Consider the following 23519-nt stretch of genomic DNA (forward strand, 5'->3'; position numbering starts at 1 on the left):
TGATTCCCAGATTGTTGGTCCTTGGCCATAATTCTGTCCAATGGGGGCTTGGCAACAGGCCAAAACATACCAAATAAGGTGAAGTCTGGGGGTCTGGTACCCCCAAATACTGAGAGGGCTCAGGTGGATTCCCCACCCTAGGCGCCTGAGCTTACACAACCTGTTTGCTTCAACCTTCAAGCAGGCAACCCGGACTCAAAGGCACCAAGGCTATTGTGTCCCTTTGTCCCCCTTGATGTGTTTACCCCAGGTATAAGCAGGGCAACACCCTTTGGGAGGACAACATGTCCGGGCATGAATAGGTTTGTAAACACAGTCATTTAAGGCCGGTGCAACCCTCCACCACAAACATGGCCAGATATTGCAGCCCACTTTTTACACATACTTTCCCAAGCACAATTCCTGCTGTTGTATCAATATAACAATAAATCAATACTGGTCACAGCTGATGCTGGACTTATCTAAAGGCAAAGCTGAGCAGGTTGGCTCAGAGCATCCTAGCCTGGCCCCTGCCCTGTAGGAGCATCCCAGCAAACAGCACTAATGGAGCACATCTTCAGCAGTGCCTGGGGCGTAGGTTCAGTCTCCTGACTGCATTTTTCAATGCATCCTCAGGGCATCCAGACCTTGTGCAACCTGGCACAGAAGGACTACCTTCTTCTCACTCTTGGCTACTTGAAAAAATCCCAGCTGGCAGGATCTTGTGTTAATGTTTTGGGAATTTGAGGCCAGGCTAGGGTAAAGACAAAATGAGGACATATTCATGAGGACGACTGTGGCTGAAGTGTGAAAGCCTCTAGCTATGTATAAATGATAGACTTATTTCTTAACTGAAGCCAGTTGCTGAGGCAAACAGCCAGTGGAGCAATGAAGCCTTTAATCAAAAACAGCTTTAAGAGGTCATCTTTGTGTTAGATGCTCAAATTCACAGCTGGGTGCCTAACCAAGCAGTTTAGCTTTCAGAGATGTTTGGAAGACCTTCCTCTAGCACAGCTAGGCTCCTCTGCAAAGAATGAGGATTTCAGCTTTCCTATATAGAAGTACACTCAGATATCTGCTTTCTGTGTGCATCTTTCTTCTCTCCTGTCTCTATTTCCAAGAGCTCATGTCTTCCAGATCAGGTGCACAGGGCTCAGACCTTTATGGAGGTGCCATAGCTTCACAGGGCTGTTTAGACATGATGGGACTGCCACAGCTGAAGGCTTGGTAGAACCAAGGACCTTTTCTCTGTGGGCTCCTCGTGGCTTCTCTTCCTGCTAATGTTTACACTCATCCCCAAAGGTGGCTGAAGCTATGGAGATCATGCTAATAGCTGTTGTGTCCCCTCTCATCCGATGCGAATGGCAGCTTCAAGACTGGCAGGTGGCGTTAGTCACAACGGTGAGTGGCTTACGTTTCCCTCATGCAGGTCATCCACCATTGTGGTCATTTCCTGATGGATCAGCTATGTTCATAGGGCCACCTCTCAGGGACAAGAAAGCACCACAACTGTAGAAAAAACAATGATGTGAGTACGCATCAGTGTCCAGAGCTGTAATGCCAAAAAAAGTCACCACTTTCACATTCGTATTTCCAAAGTCTTTTCCATCCAACCACCAGCTTCAAGGGTTGAAGCAGTGAGTGCCTACACAAAGTCAACCCCTGAAAGCCACCTTGCTCATGGTTCTGGGCACTGCGAGTCCATCCTGCTGCTAGGAAAGCATTCAATTCACCCACAGTTCAAACTGCTGAGCTGCCTGGTGAGTGGACCCTCCACAGCTCTGTTTCAATTCCCCCTAGATGGTGTTTTTTGGCTACATGGTATTCAGCATTGTGCTCGGGCTCCTGGCTGACAGGTATGGCCGCTGGAAGGTGAGTGAGCACCACTGCCTGCACAGCCTTTTGATGAAGCCCATGGGAGGAGCACAGCTGTCTGCACCTGCGGTCTGATGACCCTAATGTTTTCCCTTTTGCAGATTCTGCTGCTCTCATTCCTCTGGACATCTTATTTCTCCCTGCTGACTTCCTTTGCCCCATCTTACAACTGGTTTGTGCTCCTGCGGGCCATGGTAGGAGGCGGTGTGTCAGGCCATGCCTCATGTCAGCTAGCATGGGCAGTGGTATGCCAGCCCTCCTGGAGAGATTAGCAAAGGCACACACAGACTCAGGGCTCATTTGGCTGACCCTGGCAGAGTGCCCAGTTTGCCTTGTGGTGAGCCTGATCACCCACGACTGCACAGAGAGGAGGCCTCCATGGGGGCTGGAAGTGGAAAGGGGAGCAAATTCCCACACCACCTTGAAGTGAAATGCTGTTCTCTAATTACTCTGAATCCCCATTGGTCAACCTGCATTGTGGCTCCCAAGGACTCCTGAGCCCTGGAATAGAGGGGGCAGCTGGTTTACATTAAGCCAGTGACAGAGGCATTATTAAGCACATATATCATAAAGCCCAATTAAACAGGTAACAGATGAGCCAAGACTGCATCCTCATAAAACAGTCACAACAATTCCACTTAAGTAGCAAATTCTTCTTGAACTGATGTAAAGCATTCCCACTTAAATGAAACGTTTTACCCTGTTGGGGTGGAGAGGGAGATGTGAAGGGGAGAGCAGAAGTCCGCAGTATTAGCAGCCATTTCCCTCACAGCCCAGTGAAACAGAGTGCTTGTTTTGGCTCACACTGGGAAACAAAGGCAACAGTTTGGTGTCTCCCATGGTTTGTCAAACCTTTATCGCTGCTCACACAGGAGATCCCCAAACATGCTGTGTTCGCCCAAGAACACTTTGCCAAAGTGAAGAATAGGAGGGAGATAGGTGGGAGGAGAAGGTGCCCTGCACCTGGGTTACACATTCACTGATCTCCTGGCATTGCCTCCCTCACAGAAGGGCCCATGATCCCTGGCATAGAGGCTGCCGCTGAGCTTAATGAGGGCAAAGAGACAGCGCATGTTTTATAAGATAGCCTAGATCAAGAGGCAATGTGGGTTTCTTCCTGTCTCTCTCTTTCCAGACAAGGAAGCACAATTCTCATGTGTGATCCTGAGAGATGACAGTGCCAGGCCCTCCCCAAAGGGCTTTCCAAGCAGTTGATAAAAAATGGAAGACAGTTTTCTGCAGGGAAAAAAAAAAAGCCACTATTCTATATTCATTTTTGCAAACATATTCTGTCACTGTACTGATACCCCAATTACCCCACAGGACCTTTGTTGTGGAGGCAGGAATTAATGTGTGGCCGAGTCGGGAATTTTTATACAAAAAAAGTGATTTTATTTTCCCAAAAACCCGCCCCCAAAACTATATATACAAAGATTAATTTAGTTTAATTAGCAGATTCAGTCGCATGAGAATTACCTATAGGGATACCATCGATAATCTGACTATTTTGGAAGCCAGAAGTTGGAAAAGGCTTTAGCTATTAAATTATAGCGGTTTTCTTACTAATAAAGTGGAGCTGAGCCAAAATAACTTACAATCAGGCTGACTTCATCGCAGCCTGTCCCTCTTGTTCTCCTTCAGAAGCTGCTGAAGAGTCGTTAAGAGGCATTAATCTCTTACAAAAGGTGTCAAAGCAATCCTTTTGGAGCAGAGCACCAGGCAAGGGGGGGGGGAGAAGTCTCAGGCAGGCACAAACTTCCAGGCAGGGACAAACTCCAAGGCGGGAACCCCCAAAGGTGGGAAGCCCCCCAATTTATACCCTCTCTAGACAAAGGGCAGAGTTACCACACCTTAGGTGTGAAAGGCACAGCCAATCCCAGCCCGATCCCAGCGCGGGCACTGCACAGGGCACTCCTCGTGCGGGCAGGACCCCTTTGCTCACCCCCTTCACGCCTGTGGGGCAGGCGAGGGGGGGGAACCAGGTGGCTTTCCCCCTCCCATTCAAGCCACAGAGAGAGAGGAATTTAGGGGTACACAGGACTTCCAGGACAACCTTCTCACAGGTTTTCTGATGCACAGACTGCAACATCTGCCTGCCTGTATCTTACGGCCATGGCCTGCAGGGGATTCGTGCCATACATCTTCCCTACCATTTTGTATCGGTTCTGGTTTGGGCTTCCCAGAGCTCAGAGCTTAACAGAACAATACAATAATAGGATGCCTTCCCCTCTCCCCCCTTTGGAAAGAAAAAGAATTAGATGTAGGGAGTGAAGAGAGGGGAACCACCCAAAGAATAGTCTTGCTTTGATTTGGAAGTTAAAAGGAAAACTTTAACAACAAATAAAAGGTATTTAAGGTAAGGGGAGTTACAAAAAGGTATAGGGAAGGGAAACAAGATACAAAATATATATATAACCAGATCGATGGTGATGGGTGGAGGTAGATTCAGGCGGTGGTTGTCCCACCATGTGGTAGGGTGGCAAAACAGGAGCAGCAGGAACCAGGGTTCTTCTGGCAGGCAGGGAGGGCAGAGAGAGAAACAGGAACTTCCTCTGGTTTTTATAGGGAGTCTAGACAGGAGGTGGGAGTGGGCTAACGATTGCACCTGGGGTCAGGTTCAGACCACCCCCAGGGAGGAGTCAGGAGGACCTGGGGTCAGGTTCAGGAGGGTTAACCCTTTAGACATTTGGTGCTTGCCTAAGTGGAAGGCATATTGAGCAGGGATGCCCCATCTCTGGGTGCTCACTGGTGGAAGAGGGGTGGTACTGTGTCTATGGGCAGCAACATCCAGCACAGACTGAACTGCTCCTTGATTAGTAGAGAAATTCTCTTCATTGCTGTATTTCTGTACTTTCTGCCCTTTCTTTTGCCAGGATTATCATAAAGACAGAATTTTTGCCTATCAAATACAGAGGATACATGTTGCCTTTATCTCAGGTAGGAGTGAGCATGTTATTCTTTCTCCAAGTACCAAATCCAGGGAGACTTGTCCCTTTGCTGTTTGGGAGCTGGGTCTCCCACAAACCAGCCTTTCTCCCAGACTACTCACACGTGAATAGCAAGTGCTTGTTGCCTCCTGCACTCATTGTTATTAAAGATGCACACAGGCAGCTGTCTGCAGGAAAGAAGCATCATCTTCTTAAATAGTTGTATGCTTCAAACATTGCATGGGGACTTTGAGTGATGGCCTCTTGGTTGTCCTGTTGATAACTGTGCTGCCTGGTACCAATGGGGCCTTCCGTAAAGCACTGGGGCTAGAAGCATCACCAACCCCCTCCAGATCTGAGCTTTTCCCTCTTCTCTCTGGACTTGTTTAAAGACAATTTATTAATAGGGTGCTTCTCATTTGAGGCCTCAATCTGCACCTCTCCATGTCTTTACTTAGGGAAGGCATGAGGCTTATGCAGGATAGGATTGGCGTAGATAATCTCAGATTCTTCATGAGACATGCCAGGAGGATTGTACTGGGTTCTGGGTGAAGACCACAGCAAGCATGACTTAGGTTGTTGCTTACTCCAGATTTCTGCAACGGGCACTTGCTGCACATGCAGACAATCTGCAGAGGCCTTGTCAAGCATGCAAATTCATCTGACTGTTGAATGAAGAGTTCTTAGTGGCAGGGATAATTTGCTTTTCATTACTGCCTGTTTGATCCCAGGGCTTCATTACCAAAGTGTCATCAGAAATGCAAAGGTTTATTTAAAAAAACAATCTCACATTTCTCCCAACAAATTCATTTTTTGTGTCCACATATTATTCATGAACTTGGTGTGACTTCCATGTAGTTATGCTTTGTGTTGGCTGAGTTCCCTTGGGTGGCCCCCTGGATAGGGACACATCTCCTAATAGCAACAGGTGAACTTGGTGGAGAAACATACTTGCAGATCAGAGGGCCAGAGTCTTCATTAGTACAGCTTGGCATTGTGTCTACTAGAGAGCCACTAACTTCCAGCAGTGGAAATCTGGACCATTTTTGCCTTCAGTGATTGTAAGTCTGCTGCTTCCCCAAGGAGATTTAGCCAAGAGGAAAATTCATGGGCATGAGCTAGTGGAAGGACAAAACAAATAACTTTAAATACAATGCTAGTCACAGCAAGTTATCTGTTTTCATCTAGAACTAATTAAGACTACATTTAGCCATCCCTCCCCAGATCCTTGGCTTTCATTCCCTTCTTCCTTCAACCTAAGCTCAGCTTCTTAGAAAGTCATGGGATGGCTCAGTTTGAACAACAGCACTCCCTAGCACAGATTCCCAGCTAACCATAGAACAAGATCAAAGGGTAGAAAATTATCAGATCATTGCCACGTGTTCATGTTTTAACCCCTTCCTTTCCCTGGAAAGGTGTTTTGGTTAGCAGGATCCTTGTTAATCATTGGCCTGGCATCAGTGGTGAACCCAACCATTGGCTGGCGGTGGCTAATCAGAATCGCCTCCATTCCTGGCATCCTTCTCATCCTGGTGTTCAAGGTAGAAAATGCTCCCTGCTGCACTGCCACTGACCAGCTGTCTCCCCAGGCATTACTCTCCACCTCCTGAAAGCATGGGGCTGTCTTTGCTTCCTCCTTTCACCACTGCAGTCCTCTCACCTGGGGAACTTGGAAAGACACTGATGGCCTGGGTGTTGTCTGCAACTGGGGAGATTTCATCCTGTGGGAGATGGCTTGGCTTGGCTTTACAAATGCCTCTGAATTTACTGCTATGCTGTAGCTCTCTAGCACCCAGTTCCAGTGTCCAGGCTGCCAGTAGTACCCAGGGACCATGATGATGGGCCAAGCATTGAAAGGAAGACACAATAGTCAGGGTATGCAAAAAATCACAAGTAATATCTTCAGTCTAGTGCTGACCACAGCACATCCTCTTCAGTCTTTATATTGGCTGAGGAAAGAAGCCTCAGTTCACAGAGCAAATAGGTGTCAAGGCCAACTGCAGCTTCCCCAGGTTTACTCATGCCCCAGAAATACCAGCCTCAGCCTCAGGCACAAGGACCATCTTATTTTCAGGGAGTGTTGTGCTTGTGACCACTGTGGTGCTAAGCTGTGGCTCGTGCAAGCTGTGCTGATGTGAAAGCCCTTTCTGCAACTAGACAAATGCACATGTCTTTTTGGGGTGCTACCTGGACAGTTAGTATTGGAGGTTAGGAAAAGTTGGTCAGGCACTGGAATAGGTTGCCCAGTGAAGTGGTGGAGGTGTTAAAACAATGTGTATCCATGGCACTTCAGCATATGGTTTAATGGCCATGGTGGTGTTAGGTCAGTGGTTAGAATCAATGAGCTTAGAGGTCTTTCCCAACAATTCTATGACTCTATGGCAAATGCAAGGTTGCTGTAAACATCCAGCCATATCACTTTGACGTGTGGGCTCCTTGATTACTTTTGCCTGAAAAAAAAAAAAACAGGTAGCAGAGGTTTCTAGTCCAGAGGAAAAAAATCCAGAGAGCATACATCCCTTTAAAAGGCAAGTCTGTAATTCATATTTCAGTGATAGAGATGTAATAGTTTAGAATTTCATAGAGCCATCATTCAATAAAAAGATATTTTATTCTGGAAGGAGCACCAGGTGTGAGTGAAGATTGCAAATGCCAGTGATGAGTGACTTCATTGCTAAATTTCATTCATGTCTTCCTTTTTTTCTTTCAGTGGCCTTGTTGAGTCTCCCAAGATTTTTGCTTAAGGGATATGTGCTTCATCTCAAGTCAGAATTTCAATCAATTAAGGCTTGTTTTTGTTAAATCTGTGTCTTTGGCTTCCACCTCTCCCTAGTGCTTGTCTCAGATGGTTTGGTAGCAGACTCCTAGAAGCTGGATCAAGAAATGATTTTTTTTCAGTGGAGTGAACCCCCCAACAGGCCATATGGGAGTAGGAGTGCCCCAGGACACAGCTAGGGAGGAAAATAGGCAAAAGAGTGCTCAGGTGATGCCCCTTACAAACCTGACCAAGCTCTTGGGCATGACAGGGAGCTGTCAGTGTGGTTAAGTGGACAGAGAGGCACAAGTAGGCTTTCTGATGCCAGTCTGTTTTCAGTTCATCCCAGAGTCTGCACGGTACAACGTCTCCAAGGGAGACATGTCAGCTGCCCTGGCCACGCTGCAGAGCATAGCCAAGATGAATGGGGCAGTGATGCCCAAGGGGACGCTGAGGGAACCTGCCAAGGTAAGTGGAATGCACAGCACTGCCTGGCTCCTCTGTCTTGGACAGGGCTGCCAGCATTTGGGGAGCAGGGAGGGAGTGGAACTGCCAAGCGTGTTTTGCTCTGCCTCTCTTCCCCTCCTTGCCTTATTTCTTCCCAGGTAACTATTGAATGTGCTGATGAAGATGTCATTTTTCTTTTGGAGACCATAATCTTGGTCCTCAAAAAGGAATTGAGGAATTGAATTTTCTGCCTTTTTTGCATTCTTTTGTTTACTCAGCAGAATATTGTGCTGAGAAAATATTAGTTTCCTTTACCACAGAAGTGGCTGCCAGCAATGTCTTGCTTTATTGCCCATCCATTCCCCAGATAGCTGGAGTCTGCCCCTCAGGGTCCTTCTCAGGGTTTTTGATCAGTCAGGCTGCAAGTGTCCTTGCTGTGACATCAACCCAGCACTCCCAGGAGTTTCTCCCAGTTGCTGGCTGGGCTGGTCAGCTGGGTCCCTGAATGTGAAACCATGCTCCAGCAGAGGAGGGTCAAAGCAGAAGAAGCCATTTCATTAATGCCACCATTTCTACCTTTAAGCAGCTGAGCAGCTCAGGAGTTGATCAGTACTGGGCCTAAATGCCCCAAAACATGTGTGGTGTTACAGATGGGGCAGGAGAGAAGCTAGGGGCCAGGACCCCCAAAGGCTGCTCTCCCTTACCCTCAGTCTGGGTCCTGCAGAACTCAGGCTGGGGGACTTATTAGGGTGGCACCTTTGACCCACAAGAGAGGAAGAATGGACACAACTACTGTCCAGAGTCTCAAAGTTATTATCCAGCTTTTGTAAGTCCCTTTCCTGGACCTCTTTGTTGTCTGTTCAATCCCACAGGCAGCAAGCATTGTCCTTAGCAATTCATGCAAGATGGTGCTATTGTATTGGAATTAGTTAGGATTAAAACTTCCCTGTAGTTTAATTGAATTTATGTAATGCATCCACACTGACTGGGGGAAGGGTTCTGTTAGTTGTGCACCCCCTCAGGCTTATGCAGTGATGCAGAAAATAAAAGTAAAGGCTACTCAAACCATTTCTGTGATCTTGTCTCCCCGTGGTGGTAGCATGCTGGGACAACTGGTGGCTCAGGCCCCTCTCAGTGCCTGCTTGTCTCTCTGTGCATTGGCATTTCAGGCCTCCCAGCAAGATGTATGTGGCCACAAACTTGCTTTGCAGAGAGAGCAGTGGCTGCTGGGCCATTCCTGCCAGGCTGGGGCAACAGGAGCTAGTAGCCCTGGCAGTGCTGACTCCCCAGCGGCAGCCTGGTTCCCCTCCAGTACCACGATGGAGGCCACGCTGGTGGGAGCTAGAGAACCTGGGAGTGCTCTTCTCTCTACCCTTTGCAGCACACCCTCCTGTGGACATCCTTTGGAAAGAGGGGCTTTCCTCTCTGAAAGGCTGAAGGGGTGCTGTGTTGTACCATCTGTCAGTTTGTCTGAGCCCCCAGAGGCCTGGGGTGAGGGCAGGTGATGGCTGCTCCTGCAGAACATTGGCCCCTGTATTAAATATGCCTTAGGTTTTTTTTCTATCCATGATTTGCAGGAAAGGAGAGGAAGATTCAAGGACCTCATCCACCCCAAATACCTCAGAACCACTTTGCAGATATGGATCATATGGTACAAAAAGCTTTTTGCTCTTTTGCTTATCAGCTCATTGAAGATGTTGAACATGTGTAGGGAGCATAAGTCTTCCACTGACTCTGCCGTTACGAGGCAGGTCTTCTGTCCCGGGAGGTGGCTTCAGATCCTTGTGCCCACAACGAGGGAGTATGTGTATATATAGGTCACCATTGGCTTGTCCTGATCTCAGACACCTCTTACTGATCAGTGTTAACACAGGCAGAAAAAGACTGGGCATCCAGGATGGTGCAGGGCACTGTCAGTTATTCCTCAGGACAAGGCTGGACTTAATGATCTAAGAGATCTTTTCCAACTGAAAACATTCTATGGTTCTATGGGAAGGCAGCTCAGGGAGGTGGGCAGAGAGCCAGATGAGAACCGCGAGAGAGAACCCATGCCTGCTTGTGGTGCACGCCAAAGATGTGCCTGTGGCTCCATTTCTCTTCTTGGTGTGAGCTTGTTCTTCTCAAGAGGAGGAGAAATGCACCACTTTTGCAGGCCAGGCAATCTATCAATGGTACAGGGCTTCAACAGAAACTCATTAACCGTTACCAGTGGCTGGGGAAAATTAAGACTGAAGAGCGATGGGTTTCATATGCAATGTTCCCAGTAGCTGCATGCAAGGGTAATACATGTTTCATTGAATTTTCTGTCTGGAATGGAAATGTATAAATAATGGGTCTGTGGGAACTCATTGACCCAAAATGTTGTGAAGTCAGGCTTTGAATTTTTTATGTTTTTTCCTCTCCTCAGCATAAGTGTTATGAAACAGCTCTCTTTTTGGTTTGGGTTTTTTTGTCTGTGTGTGGGTTTGTTCATTTTGGTTTAGTTTGGTTTGGTTTGATTTTTAATATTGTTTTCTCTCCTACTCTTCTCAGGAGTTGCTGGCATATTCTCAGGTTTGCATTTCCAAACCCCAGGGCTCTGAGCATCCACCACCTCCACAGGCAGCTCATTTCCTATCCCAGATTCTGTTGTTCATTTCTGAAACTGCTGGGGGGAATAAAAAAAGTGAAAATTATTTCTCAGCCTGCTTATGATTAGATGTTATGTTGAATTATCTGCTGATGACACAGCCAGGCTGCCATCACCAGTGATGTGTTCTTGACAGCCAGACAGGGTGCAGAGTGAACCTCTCCAGCCAGTTAATGAAAATGCCTTTTGAAAAGCCCTGAGCAGGATGGATAAGGCCTGAAAAAGGGCAGGAGTGGTGCTTCATGTGAGCTGCAAGTCTCATGTGGAGATTCTCTGGTCCTCGAGGGATGGGCTGGTTTGTCTCCACTTCCAGCCTGGTATGAGGAAAGGGACCAAAGGGGCATGCTCTCCCCGGTGTGACCACAGCAATTCACCTGCTACAGAGCAAGAAACAGCGCTAAGAAGCAGGGAGAAGACAAGATATGAGGTGGAGCAGGGTCTCCCAAGAAAGAAAGGCGCAAGCACAAAAGACAAGATATGAGTTGTGACGTGGTCCCCTGAGGAAGAGATGTGCATGAACACAGGTGGTAGTGGTGTGTGTGTGTGCCGGGTGACCAAATCACTGCTAGGCTCAGACTAAGGGTGCACTGAGTGGAGGGCCCACAGGCCACCCTAGACCTGCTCTGTTTCACTTGCCTCACCTTCCCTGCAGCTGCTGCTGCTCACTGAAGTGTTTCTGCCCCCAGGCTTGGTACAGCTTTCGCATACTATGGCGTTATACTGGCCAGCGCCGAGCTGCTGGAACGGGACCTGGTCTGCGGCTCTGCAGCACCACTGGTGCAGGACCCTGGCGACGACTCCGAGGAGAGCCGCAGCCCTTGCTACTGCCGCTTGTTTGGGCCCCTCGCCTACAGGACCATGATCATCAGCACGGTCGGAGAGATCTCATGTAAGCTCCCCTGGCCCCTGCCCTGCCGTTCCCTTTCACAGCCAGTCACAGCCTGTAGTTTCGCATGCATTTAGTGATGCACCGGAGCCCAAAACGTCCCGCAGCATTGCTGGCAAGTGCCAGGCACAGGCTTTTCAAATGCCAGTTTGGGGGATACAGGTCATGAGCTGGTGGCAAGGGATAAGAGAGGACATTGCTCCCCGGGTGAATAATTCAGCTTTCTATGAGAGCAGAGGTCCTTCCAACATCAGAGCCAAAGACCTCCTTTGCAGTTAGTCTTGGAGAAACTGTTCCTAACTTACCAGAACCAAGCTGAGCTTCCCAAATTCCCAAACATGTAGTTTTTGGAAAGCCACAAAAACCCAAGGGTTGCAAAGTCAGATTGCTGTAATTGGATGCACTACATGAGCTGCCCCACTTGCCTCAGGAGCAGGTCTTGTGCAGAGCACTACAATAAAGCAGCACAGAGCACTACAGCCAGCAGGGCAAGGAATGCATGGCAGTGCCGGGGGAAGGCAGAATGTCCCAAAGGCACCCACATAGCACCTCTGACAGAACGGAGCGTGTGGGTCTAGTATTGCAACACACATCAGACATGAACATTTTCCCTGGCTCACAGCTCAGCAGCTGAGCTACAGAGCTACTGGGTGCTGAATCTTGCAGGTGCAGCCAGGCTGAGACCAGACCTCACGGAGGTACTCAGTGTTTAGCTGGGTTATGGCCAAAGGGAGCAGAACCACTGGGGTCTGCAATAGTTACCCAGCAAGTGCCTTCCTCACACGGCTCATGACAGGCATTGCTGTCCTGCCAGTGCAATTTCAGTGAAGAATGAGCTCCATCCTCTGAGAGGAAGGACAAACATGGGGCACGTTACAAGGTTTGGGTGTGGGACAGAAGTTACAGGGTTTATGCATTTTATAGAGCAGTTGGTAGGCACTAAGGGTGCAGGGAGGTATTTTTGAGGCACACTGTGTAAGTGCCTATCAAGACAGAGGAGCATTGTGGTTAGGTCATCTAACATTTGTATGATTTTCCTGTTTATCTCCAGTGAATCCTTTGAACGTTCTTGGCATCAATGTTCTTGGCAGACGACTGAGCTTATGTATCACCATGGGATGTACAGCCCTATTCTTTCTTCTCCTTAATATCTGCACCTCAAGGTAGCCTGGATCAGCATGTAGGTCTAGTTTGTGGGGGGAGGGGTGTGAAATGTTGGAGGAAGAGAGCAGTACCTATGGTATTCTCAAGTCACCAGCTGGTCAGGGCATAATATCTGTACACGTGAAAAAACCTCCTCTGTCTGGCTCCCTCCTCTTGCTGAGGAAGCTGTTGCAGGAGATGCAATTACCAGGCTGACTTGTGAGGATGTGTAAAACAGACCACTCTCAAACTGCCTTAATGCAGTGTTTCTAAAAATCAGGATGGCTTCAAGCTGAAGCTTCCTCTAAACTGAATAGTAGCCTGATAGCTGCTCCTTGCTGGCATACACCCCGATAACTTGCCCTAAGGGCCATTGGTTCCAGAGGCTGCTGAAGCATTTGAGAGCTGCAGTGGGAGGATGAAAATGGTTGATAAGCTAAAGAGGACTTTGTCAGTAAGCTTACAGTCTTGGAGTAAGGTATTGGCCTAGGTACTGTATTGGCTACTAATATTTTCAGTTTTCCACACAATGGTTTTATAAACGAATGGAAAGTGATGGCTAAGCAGAAAGTCAGACCTGACTGCAATGCTGAAGGCACCAGCTGAGTGAGCCACCCTGTCCTGTTCAGATCATTCCCTCCAGCTTCTAACACAGACCTATAAGAAACTTTACACACAGCAGTCCATTGCAATGGACTCAGGAAGATTAATGTCAGCTGTCACCTTTTCCTTATACCTTCCCTTGTATCAAGCTGGTAAAAGCATTCCTTGGGCTGTGTCTCTGCAGAGCTCTGTTCAGTGATACACTCCTTGTTCTGCATGGTTTTCTCTCCAGCACAGGTGTGACTGGGTTTCTCTTCATGCTGCGTGCCTTGGTTTCAGCAAACTTCAACACCATTTACATTTACACAGCAGAGGTAGGTTCTCCTGAAAGAACATTAAGCTGCTGTGGGATATGACAGCTCACTTGCTCACCCAGCAATGCTGCCGTAGTCACTGACTAGTTAGCACAATCTTTCTCTGGTTTCTTTGCTACACTGATTTCACATGAGATATCCAAGAGGAAATCGGGTAGCTAATTGAATACAACAGGAGCAGATATCTTACTGAACAGGTAAAGGTTCCTTTTTCAGCACTTAGGGAACTGAGGTTACATGTAAGATCTTTTTTCACATAATGAAAAGTACTGCTTTCATCCTTCAAAGAGTTTGTCTTTCGTACAACTTTGGAGCCATGACTTCTGCAGGTTAGGTTTTTCTGTTCTTCTTTTTCAAACACTTGGGTGGAGTTAAATGTGTTGCCTGCAAGCTTAGGTAAAAACGATCAGAAGGAACTCCCTGTATTGGCCCAGTACTTCTTTTCAAAACACCCTATTATTTAAGCATGTGCCAGGCTTGAAAAAAATACTGTGTTTCAGTAGTCCTGAATTGGATGTTGTCGAGGTAAAGATCATTGCTGCAATGGCTGTATCATCAACCAGTACTACTCACTATTTAATCATTGATCAAGATCAAACTTGGAAATCCTCTCTCTGGCCTCACCATGCCTTGACCTCTCTGAGAGAATTACCTCATCCTCCACTGGCTCAGCCCACTGAAGTACTTAAACAAAGGCTTCCATGAGTATACTTGCTAAAATAACTTTAGAAAGTCCTATTAATGCAAGCAAAGTACATGTTTATGTGTTCTATTGGCACAGATGTTAAGGAAATGTGAGGGAGAAAATACACAAAGCACATTCTTCTAAGCCAGGAAAACAGCCCAAGAAGAAACCTTTTTTCTTCTCCTTCTAAACAAAAGATTAGAAATGCTGTGAGGCAAATAAGCAGGAAGTTTTGAGGTCTGCTGACAGTATCCTTTCTTCCTGCTTTCCGGATATGGGACCTGGCAATATAACTTGAATTCTTCCTTTAGCACCCAGGTTATCCTCTGTGTCTTTGATGTGAGCTGCAACAGCACAGCTGGGAGAAAGGTGTTGGTAAGGGTGATAAGCAAATAGCAGGGCAATTGCATCCTCCTTTGATTGACTTGCTCTAAAATTTTATTTGGGGCATAAAATGGCAGATTTGTAATGGTATAAATGAGATGCTTGCTTTCCTTTCATCTTAGCCCACTAGCTGCCCTTGACAATGCACTGGCTCTCACCACATTAAAACCACAAAAAAACCCCAACAACAAACAAAAACTCCCTGCACCCCTCCACCACCACCCCCATACCATTGTTGCACTAACCCAATTTCTTTCTGTCCTGTTTTAGGTTTATCCTACCACAATGCGAGCCCTGGGGATGGGAGTAAGTGGGTCATTGTGCCGCGTTGGAGCTATGGTAGCCCCATTTATATCACAGGTAAGAGCACCCTTCATCATGTTGACAGTCAGTGTGCCAATCGTGGCTGTCAAATACACAGCGAGATGGCACTGAAGTTTACCAAAGAAAAAGTATTCATTTCCTCCCTCAACTTACTATAGAGTACTGATGTAGTCCTTGCCAGGTGCAGACCTGTGAAAACCTCTTCCCAGAGCTCGTTGTGCTTGCATTCATTACTCTCTGAAACCTTAGATTCACGAGATACTGTTCTTCTGTTGCCGAGCATCGCTGCAATGTGCGCTCATTCTTTGATTGCTGATTAACTGCCAGCCCCAACATACCACTGATCTGATGTCTGAACTGTTCTTCTACCTCCAGGTTATCATGAGTGCTTCATTTGAGGGGGCTCTGTGTCTTTTCTCATCTGTGTGTGTTGTGTGTGCCATCTCTGCGTTCACACTGCCCATCGAGACCAAGGGCAGGGCACTGCAGGTTTGTATTACCACGTCAGGAGCTCCTCCCTGTCTAAATGCTATTTGGAAACCAGCAGATCGTGATATAGTTAGAATCCAAACCAAGGTCTCCTGAGGCCCGATAAGCCAAAATACAGCCCAATAGGAAAGCAGAGGAACGTGCTGTTGCAGCAGCATCCAAACTACCTAGAGCTCACTTCTCAAAAGAGCAACCAGGCCTGCCCTAAATCCCTGCTGCTTTGTGCCAGCATGAACCAGCAGTGTGCCCAGGTGGCTGAGAGAGCCAATGGCACCCTGGACTGCATCAGGAACAGTGTGGCCAGCACTCACCCTCACCTTGAGTGCTGTGTCCAGTTCTGGGCCCCTCAATTCAAGAGAGATGTTGAGGTACTGGAATGTGTGCAGAGAAGGGCGACAAAGCTGGTGAGGGGCCTGGAACATAAACTCTATGAGGAGAGGCTGAGGGAGCTGGGCTTGTTTAGCCTGGAGAAGAGGAGGCTCAGGGGGGGACCTCACTGCTGTCTACAACTACCTGAAGAGAGGTTGTAGCCAGGTGGGGGTTGGCCTCTTCTCCCAGACAACCAGCAACAGAACAAGGGCACACAGTCTCAAGTTGTGCCGGGGAAAGTATAGGCTGGATGTTAGGAGGAAGTTGTTGGCAGAGAGAGTGATTGGCATTGGAATGGGCTGCCCAGGGAGGTGGTGGAGGCACAATCCCTGCAGGTGTTCAAGAAAAGACTGGATGAGGCACTCGGTGCCATGGTCTAGTTGACTGGCTAGGGCTGGGTGCTAGGTTGGATTGGATGATCTTGGAGGTCTCTTCCAACCTGGTTGATTCCATGATTCTATGTTAGTTTCAGCCAGTGCAAGTCCCTCTCTAATAGTATCTCTAGTCCTGACTTGAAGTTGCTATTTCATGGGCATACATTTTGCTTTGTCTGTGCTGCAGGGTGATAGGGTAGCATCTGAAACTACTAACAGCATTTCTTCACCAAATTCAATGCAAAGTCCCAACTGCGTTAGCCCATTAGCTAAGCCCTTGTGGGTGGTGCTTCCTAGAAAGCAACCAGTCAAAACACAAGAGATGCATGGGGAAGTTTAAATTCCAACAGCCTCCCATGCACAAGTTGCACTAGTTTAATTACAGGAGGTGCTGAGCAGTTGTATGATTCCAGTTGATTCAGCTGTATCAGCATGGAAATCTTTACATCACACATGTGGCATACCCACATATCCTGCCTGTTACTCTACAACCTCACCATATAAACCAGAGGACCATGAGCTAAATAATCCACATTCTTTAGCAGCCTAGGGCAAGATGGATGTTTGTTTCACATGGGCTTCAGAAGCAGAATTAAAACCAAAGACAAACAAATAACACACAAACTGCCTGCACACACTGTTGTCTTCATTAGATCAGATCTAATGCTTCCCAAAGGTACCTGGGGCAGTCAACCTCAGGGCTTTCAGAAAAGCCACATAATCATTGCCTGCTTCTTTATTTTAGAAATGCTTTTCTTATAATTTAAATGGCAGAAAAATATAAATGGGGGGGGGGGGGGGGGAAGGGAGACTGTGAGAAAAAAAGATTAAAAATAAAAGTTCAAGTGAGAAACAAAGTAACTCACTGTTCCCTCCTGAGTGAAATTCATCCTCATGCACAGAGGCCAGAAAGCCACTTAGCCCTTCAAAAGGATGAATATACAACAGTTACTAAGCAAAACACTTCCTTACAACTACTTTAGATCTAAAAGGAAAGCTTTGATTCAGCTACGGTTACACTAACTTTGGCTGAGATGGGATTGTAATGATTCATCAATGACATCCCCCATTTTTCCTTGGGACTTAATAGCATTATTATCCTTCTTGCTACAAGTAAGAGTCCTAAGCTCCAGCTGCTGGCCTTGACACACAGAAGGCATGAAAGGAGAAGAAAAATCTACAGAAGCAGTTGTGTACTCTGAGATGCCACCATTAGACTTTAAATTCAACTTGCTAACTCTTTATCTCGTGGTCATTTAGCAATGTAGCTGTTCAGGGATTGCTGAACCATGACCAATGAACACATTGTCTGAAGGCCTCATAGAGGAGTCACCCAATCCATACAAAGGTTTAAACAGAGGCGGTAAGAGCCCTTTGAACATGGCAGTATTCAGTCCTATAGCTCCAGGCAGTGGCTGTGTTTCTTACAAACAGGTCTACGTGAATCAACTAAAAGAAAAAAGTAAGTAACTTTTTTGGAAATCCAGGCAATTACATTTATAAAGCATATGGCTTCTTGTTTCAGTTTATGACAGCATCAGGCTGCTCTCAAAGCAGCTATGGGGATTGCCTATCAGAGGCAAGGCCTTTCAAACACATCCAAACAGATTATTTCCCCTGTATCCATTTCTGTTGGGTTTCATGTGCTTACTATTAATTTTATGTGTTACTTTCTTTTCCCTTTTTAGCAAGTGAAATGAAAGCGAGTGTTTGATGTCGGATTGGGCAGGAAAGAAAAACAAACCTTTGGCATCTTGTCATTTCCTGTCAGCTACATTCGATGTTGACTGCTTCTCCATACCATTCCTATTATGAAAAACTGCAACCAAACAGTGCAAGAGCTATGATTTGTATAGACAAATGGCACATTTCTCAAGGACATTTCTTTTCCTATGATTCAATAAAAAAGATGCTTTCTACCTGTCCTGTGAAGCAAGATGGAGGCTCTTTAATATTAGTGCTGCTAGTAGCATAGCAGTGCTACTCCATACACCCACAAAAATAACAGTAAAAAAAGGAAAACAGGCAAAGGTGGGGAGGATACCCAGAATCACAGAACATCAAGGGTTGGAAGGGACCTCAAAAGATCATCTAGCTAAACCTTCCTGCCAGCATAGGTCACACAGGAATGCATCCAGGTGGGTTTTGAATGTCTCCAGTGGAAGAGACTCCACAGCCTGAGGTTCTTCTCCTCTGCTCTCCAATAGGTCAGTCCCCAGCCTATTCTTTCCCAAGTGCATGACTCTACACTTGGCCCTATTGTATTTCATTAAATTTCTCCCCATTCAACTCTCCAACCTGTCTAGGTCCCACCCTGAATGCCAGCACAAAGTAGAGTCTTTGCCAGAGCAGCTTGGAGTATGATGCTTTCCTCTGAACACATAATAGCATTCCTCAACTATTAGTGCATGTATCATCTGTTATGGTTGCATTTAACATCTCAAACCTCATAGCAGAGGCAGTGTCTGAAGATTATTAGGGTGACATTCAAGGCCACAAAAGGAAAATCGTATTTTTCCAGTGAGGTAGTGAAACAGATATTGTCAAAGTTTACAGACAGTAACTGGACTGTGCTGCAACACCTACACTCCTCTCCCCTGTATTTTTCACTGAGAGAACAGTTTGAGTGTGAAGCTTTATAGGTCTCAACCTTTGCCTCCAAGACTCCTAACACAGCACATTCTCCTGGAAGCACTGTTACACGCAGTGCAGTAGCTGCATTTAACAATGCAAAAGGACATCTGCTGGGCCTTCTAGGCATGACTTCAAACGCTGCAATGGCTGTGCCTCTTGTTACTGTAGTGTGGGCACTGCTAACACCTGTTTTGTTAGAATGGTTTCCCTCACCATCCAGTTCTGCTCCTTCACCTGTCTGCTTTTTCATGGTACTCTGGGATGGTAAAACTCCTGCTACAAGCAGGTACAAGGTAATAAACATTTATACAAAATCACAAATCAAACAAGTCCCTCAGAAAACTGAAGTTTAAAACAGAGAAGGGAAAAAGCACCTTAAAAATCAAGCACATCATTGTGGCATTTCAAAAGCCATGTCAAAGGCTTGCTGCAAACACAACTGTCTACTCTTTTGAAGTGTTCACTACATACGAGTGCGCAGTGCCACCCTATGACAAAGGCAGGTGGGCAGCATCAGATCTGGTGAGAAGCAAAGAAAAGGCCTTTTTCTGAGAGTGTGCCTACATACCAAATAGGCACAAGCAATGCTTAGTCTCAATAATCTATCAACAGCACCATATAGGTGCCACACAGCAAGTCAAAAGCAGGCTTGTGTACACTTGCTGTCTTCACAATTCCATCTGCAAAATTCTGTCACAAGCAGAGCTCCATTAATCTAGAAGAGTGCCTGCTCTCAGTTATCATTTAAGATTATATAAATTAAAAGTACAAACTAATAGCTGGCACGAATATAAGCAAGTACTTCTCTAACTCTGCAATCTCTGAGGACACAAACAACCATCTATATTGTCATCAGTGCTTCTGGAAAGAAGACAGAACAGAAAAGGTAATTTGTTCTCCTCTTCTGTTGAATTTAACACAGATAGATGCAGGGTTGAAGAACAGTATCTTGTGTACTTCCAAGTGAATAACAACACTGGTTGCCTTCTGACAACAAACTATGACATCTGGAAAATCAACAAGAGCTTGTGGACAGAAAGAATGTTTGCTTCTCCTCTCTAAATATGTGCAAACTCTGATACAGTTGCAAGTAAATATTTTTCCCCTCAAGATTTTGCCATCAAACTTGAGACACCTGTTAAATGAAATGTACAGGAATACCACTGTTCCTTGCTTGCTGGTAGTGAGAGAAATGGTGCAAAACAAAGTATCCTGTCCTTTACTTTCTTCATTAAAAACTCTCAAATTATTAGGTTTTTCTTAAACAGTTGTTTTTAATACACTCTCCCTTACATTTTTAAAGTACCAGTAACTTCTTTGGGGGCAACTACACTTTCATTGTACCAGTCAGTATTGCAGGACAGTAATATTACAACATCTGTTTTCATGGCTTGTGTTAAATACAGTACAAAGAAATCAAATTATGGCCAGCCACATGCCTTTGGTAAAATTAGAAGTCTGGTGAGATCACATTTTCTTCAAACTCAGAAAGCCACATGTTGAACCCATGTAATATTTTGAAGGTCAGTTCTACACAAACTTTTCTTTTTCAAACTTAAACAGCTGTCACCCCACACAAAAGGCAATTTCTGTGCTGCTCCAGAAGCAGGACCAAAGTTTGAAACTTCAAAGAAGCTTGCCTTGACGTCTATTAGCTCTGTGTTTCAGACAAGGAGTAGAAAGTCCAGTAGCTATCCACAACGCCACAAGTCAGAGCAGTCAGGTTTTCCCTCTTGTCACAAGTAACAGTGATAAATATTCCTAGCTTTTGAAAAACGTTCTGCAGTAACACGTGTGGCTCATTTCAGCAACTGATGCTCTTCTACTTTGAGACGCTTTTTCCGGGGCTGTACAATGTCATCATCAGAGTCATCAGTAAGTTCTGGATTATCTTTTTCACTCAGGCAGCTGGGCTGTACAGGGAATTTTCTCTCAGGATAAAGGTTCCTCAGAAGTTCTTCAAAATACTCTTCAAGTTTCATGCCAGCATCAGCCACTTCTGAATCAGGCTGTTGGGTGAATTAATAACATTGATGCATCACAAAATAGCTTTGCAACTTAGATCACATTCTGTATTTAAGGTGCTTTTACAGACTACTAATAAATAAATTAAACAAACAAAATACAAAAAACAAATGAAAACAACCAATCAGCACTAAGAACAGCAGCTGTGGAACACAGGCCCAAAGAGCACAAAGCCTGCAAAACAGAGAGCCAAAGCAGATCTTTTGGGCAACATGTCCAATTACTTATTTCTCAGATGCATTATTATAGAAATCAACTGTGAAAGCCATTCTGCCTGACTCCTGAAAGCTCTATAAAATGATTCTAAAAGCTCCTAACTCCTCACTGGAAAAAAAACCCACAAAAAAAAAAAAAAAAAAACCCCACCCAAAACACCCAAACCAAAATGCCAAAAATGTCTGGGAGTGCTGTGAAATATATAGCATGCCTTCAGGGCATGGAAAGTGTTTTGGAATGACAGTTTGAAATGCGAGAATGTCTTCTCTAGGTTATAGGTTAATTATGGTGAAAATACACTGGGCTAGATGGTGACTGTAATCTGGAACACTAGGCAGACCTAGAGTCATTCACAGCCACCATGGCTGAACCGTTTCCTGAAGTGGAGGTCACCATGATAGGAAGTATTTCCAGCAATTCAGGATGACTGGAATGGAGTCACACTGGGGCCACTTAGAGAAGTCTTTATTCCCACTGTAATTCTGTCTTAATTTAAGGTTCACTCAGTACCTGCATCCCTTTTTCAGTTACTGTCCCCTTACGTGCCATGATGGATAACGATAATCACTCAACACATCAACTAGAAATCGTAACAGTGAGGAAAGACCTCCTAGAGTGAAAATTCCACTGAATTTAACATCTGAGGCAAGGAGGATTAAACAATTTTTTTAATCAACTATCCACCATTAACCTCTGTGATAATCAAATGCCCCAGTCTTTACCTGCTGTCCTGCCATCCAGCTAGCATGTTTGTTACATTTCTCATCCCTTCTGTGGAAGGATGCCCTCTGCATAGTCATCTACTCCCACAATAGTTCCAAATGTAATCTATATTTTTCACTGCAGTCTCATCACCAAAATAAGTTTAAGTCAAGAAATTCTTGTGTTGTAAGTTGCACCCCCCACTACATTTTTCCTGAAAGTGAATAAGCCCCCAAAATCCAGATCCAGATAAAGTATCTAATTTTCTAACCTCATTAAATTCAGCACAGTTCTGGAAAATCAGTCTGAAATCAGCAACAAAATCTTCTGGCTTTGTGTAGCATGAATTGGCCACTTCAAGTCTTTTCTTGATGGTTGACAAGTCCATAGGCTTTTTGATTATTTTGTAGTAATCAGGAACCTAAATGGAATAGAAAAAAAATTGTTACCCAATGCAGTCACGTTCATTACTTACTGCCCTTTAGCTCTGAGGGAGGGGGCAAGATTTAGTCTCACCTTCAAAGCATAATTCTAAGACCTAGACTTGTACTTCTAACATGTATGCAGTCCATTTCTGGAGTAACAGTGATGTATGCTAGTTTTGGTGGCTACAATATACACTTTGCAATGTTTATTTCTAAATACAAGGAAAACAAATTAAAAAACCTCACCCACAATGACTACAGATAAGAGTGCACACAGCTTGGAAATTATTTCTGGATGGAGTCAAATGATCCATCTAGTAAGTGTCACTCTCAAGGCCACCACCTAAGTTCGGCAACCCACTGAAATGGAGGCAGTACACAAGTTGCTCAAAGTGAACTTTGGTCATGAAACACATCCCTGGAAATGGTGGGAACTTTCAGAGATATCAATGATTTGGGCACCTCAAATTACAGGATTAAGAGTTAATTCTTTCTCTAGGAAAAAAAAACATCTAAAATTAGAAAATAATATAAAGAAATTCAGTGAAAGTATTTTTGTACTGGAGATACTTAAGACCTGCCTGAATGCATTCCTGTGTGATCTGGTATGAGTGACCCTGTTCTGGTAGAGGGTTTGGGCTAGATGATTTTTGAAGGTCACTTCCAGCCCATAACCTTCTATGATTCCTCATTACATTCCCATTCTAAGAGAAATGCTCTAATACCTGAATTAAGTAACATGTGACTACCAGATGTTTAATCAATCCCTTGTGCCACCTCTTGTTATTAAACTCTGTGGAATGTTGTTCTTCTTCAGAAGGTTTATTCCAATGGAATAAAAAGGATGCATAGGAGCCCACTTACTGATGAATACTCTTCCCATTGACTTGTCTTGAAGAACACAAAAGAGGTATTTTTCATCTGATCACAATGGTAACTCTCCTGTGTATCCTTGGACTTCTAATGCACCATTTTAAACCAGTAAATTTCAAGCCAATAATAATACTGTGAGCATCCTAAGTTTCAAAACAATGTAACTTTACAAAAACCCAAATGTATCAAAATTCACCTTTTTAGTGATATCACTCACCACTGTAAAACCAGGAATTAGAGTTAGAAGTTACTCTTTGTGTCTATTTTTAAAGCATCAAAAAAAATTATTTCTTGGGAAACTGAATGTTAAATCCCCTTCCAATTCACTGCTTTGGCTTTTTAACTCCCTTTCAGGCAGTTTTAATAAAATCACACATCTTTAATAAACTCACTGTCTGGGAAACTTGACTTCTCATAATGGGCCGTGATAGAACATAAGATGCCATTAGAAACATGACAAT

At 45.2% G+C, this 23519-nt stretch overlaps 2 protein-coding genes across 2 annotated transcripts in view; one reads left to right on the plus strand and one right to left on the minus strand.

Annotated features, from left to right (window-relative positions):
* Positions 1-1779: 1779 nt before the first annotated feature.
* SVOPL (SVOP like) lies at positions 1780-17883 on the plus strand. The gene is made up of 12 exons (XM_064154857.1): positions 1780-1851; positions 1956-2083; positions 4728-4791; positions 6197-6322; positions 7876-8004; positions 9561-9634; positions 11299-11501; positions 12550-12661; positions 13477-13558; positions 14898-14987; positions 15327-15440; positions 17872-17883. Exons 1-12 carry the CDS (start codon positions 1780-1782, stop codon positions 17881-17883), a joined length of 1206 nt encoding a protein of 401 aa, XP_064010927.1.
* A 2188-nt stretch (positions 17884-20071) lies between these two features.
* The window catches only part of TRIM24 (tripartite motif containing 24), a 72651-nt gene continuing 69203 nt past the window's right edge, over positions 20072-23519 (minus strand). The window contains exons 18-19 of the mRNA XM_064155479.1: positions 22032-22181; positions 20072-20826 (exon numbers count right to left, since the gene is read on the minus strand). Coding sequence (XP_064011549.1) covers positions 20617-20826; positions 22032-22181 — 360 coding nt within the window. The 3' untranslated portion in view covers positions 20072-20616. The remainder of the gene's footprint in view (positions 20827-22031; positions 22182-23519) is intronic.

Source organism: Pogoniulus pusillus, chromosome 15 (genome assembly GCF_015220805.1).
Source record: "Pogoniulus pusillus isolate bPogPus1 chromosome 15, bPogPus1.pri, whole genome shotgun sequence".
NCBI classification, from domain to species: Eukaryota; Metazoa; Chordata; class Aves; order Piciformes; family Lybiidae; genus Pogoniulus; species Pogoniulus pusillus.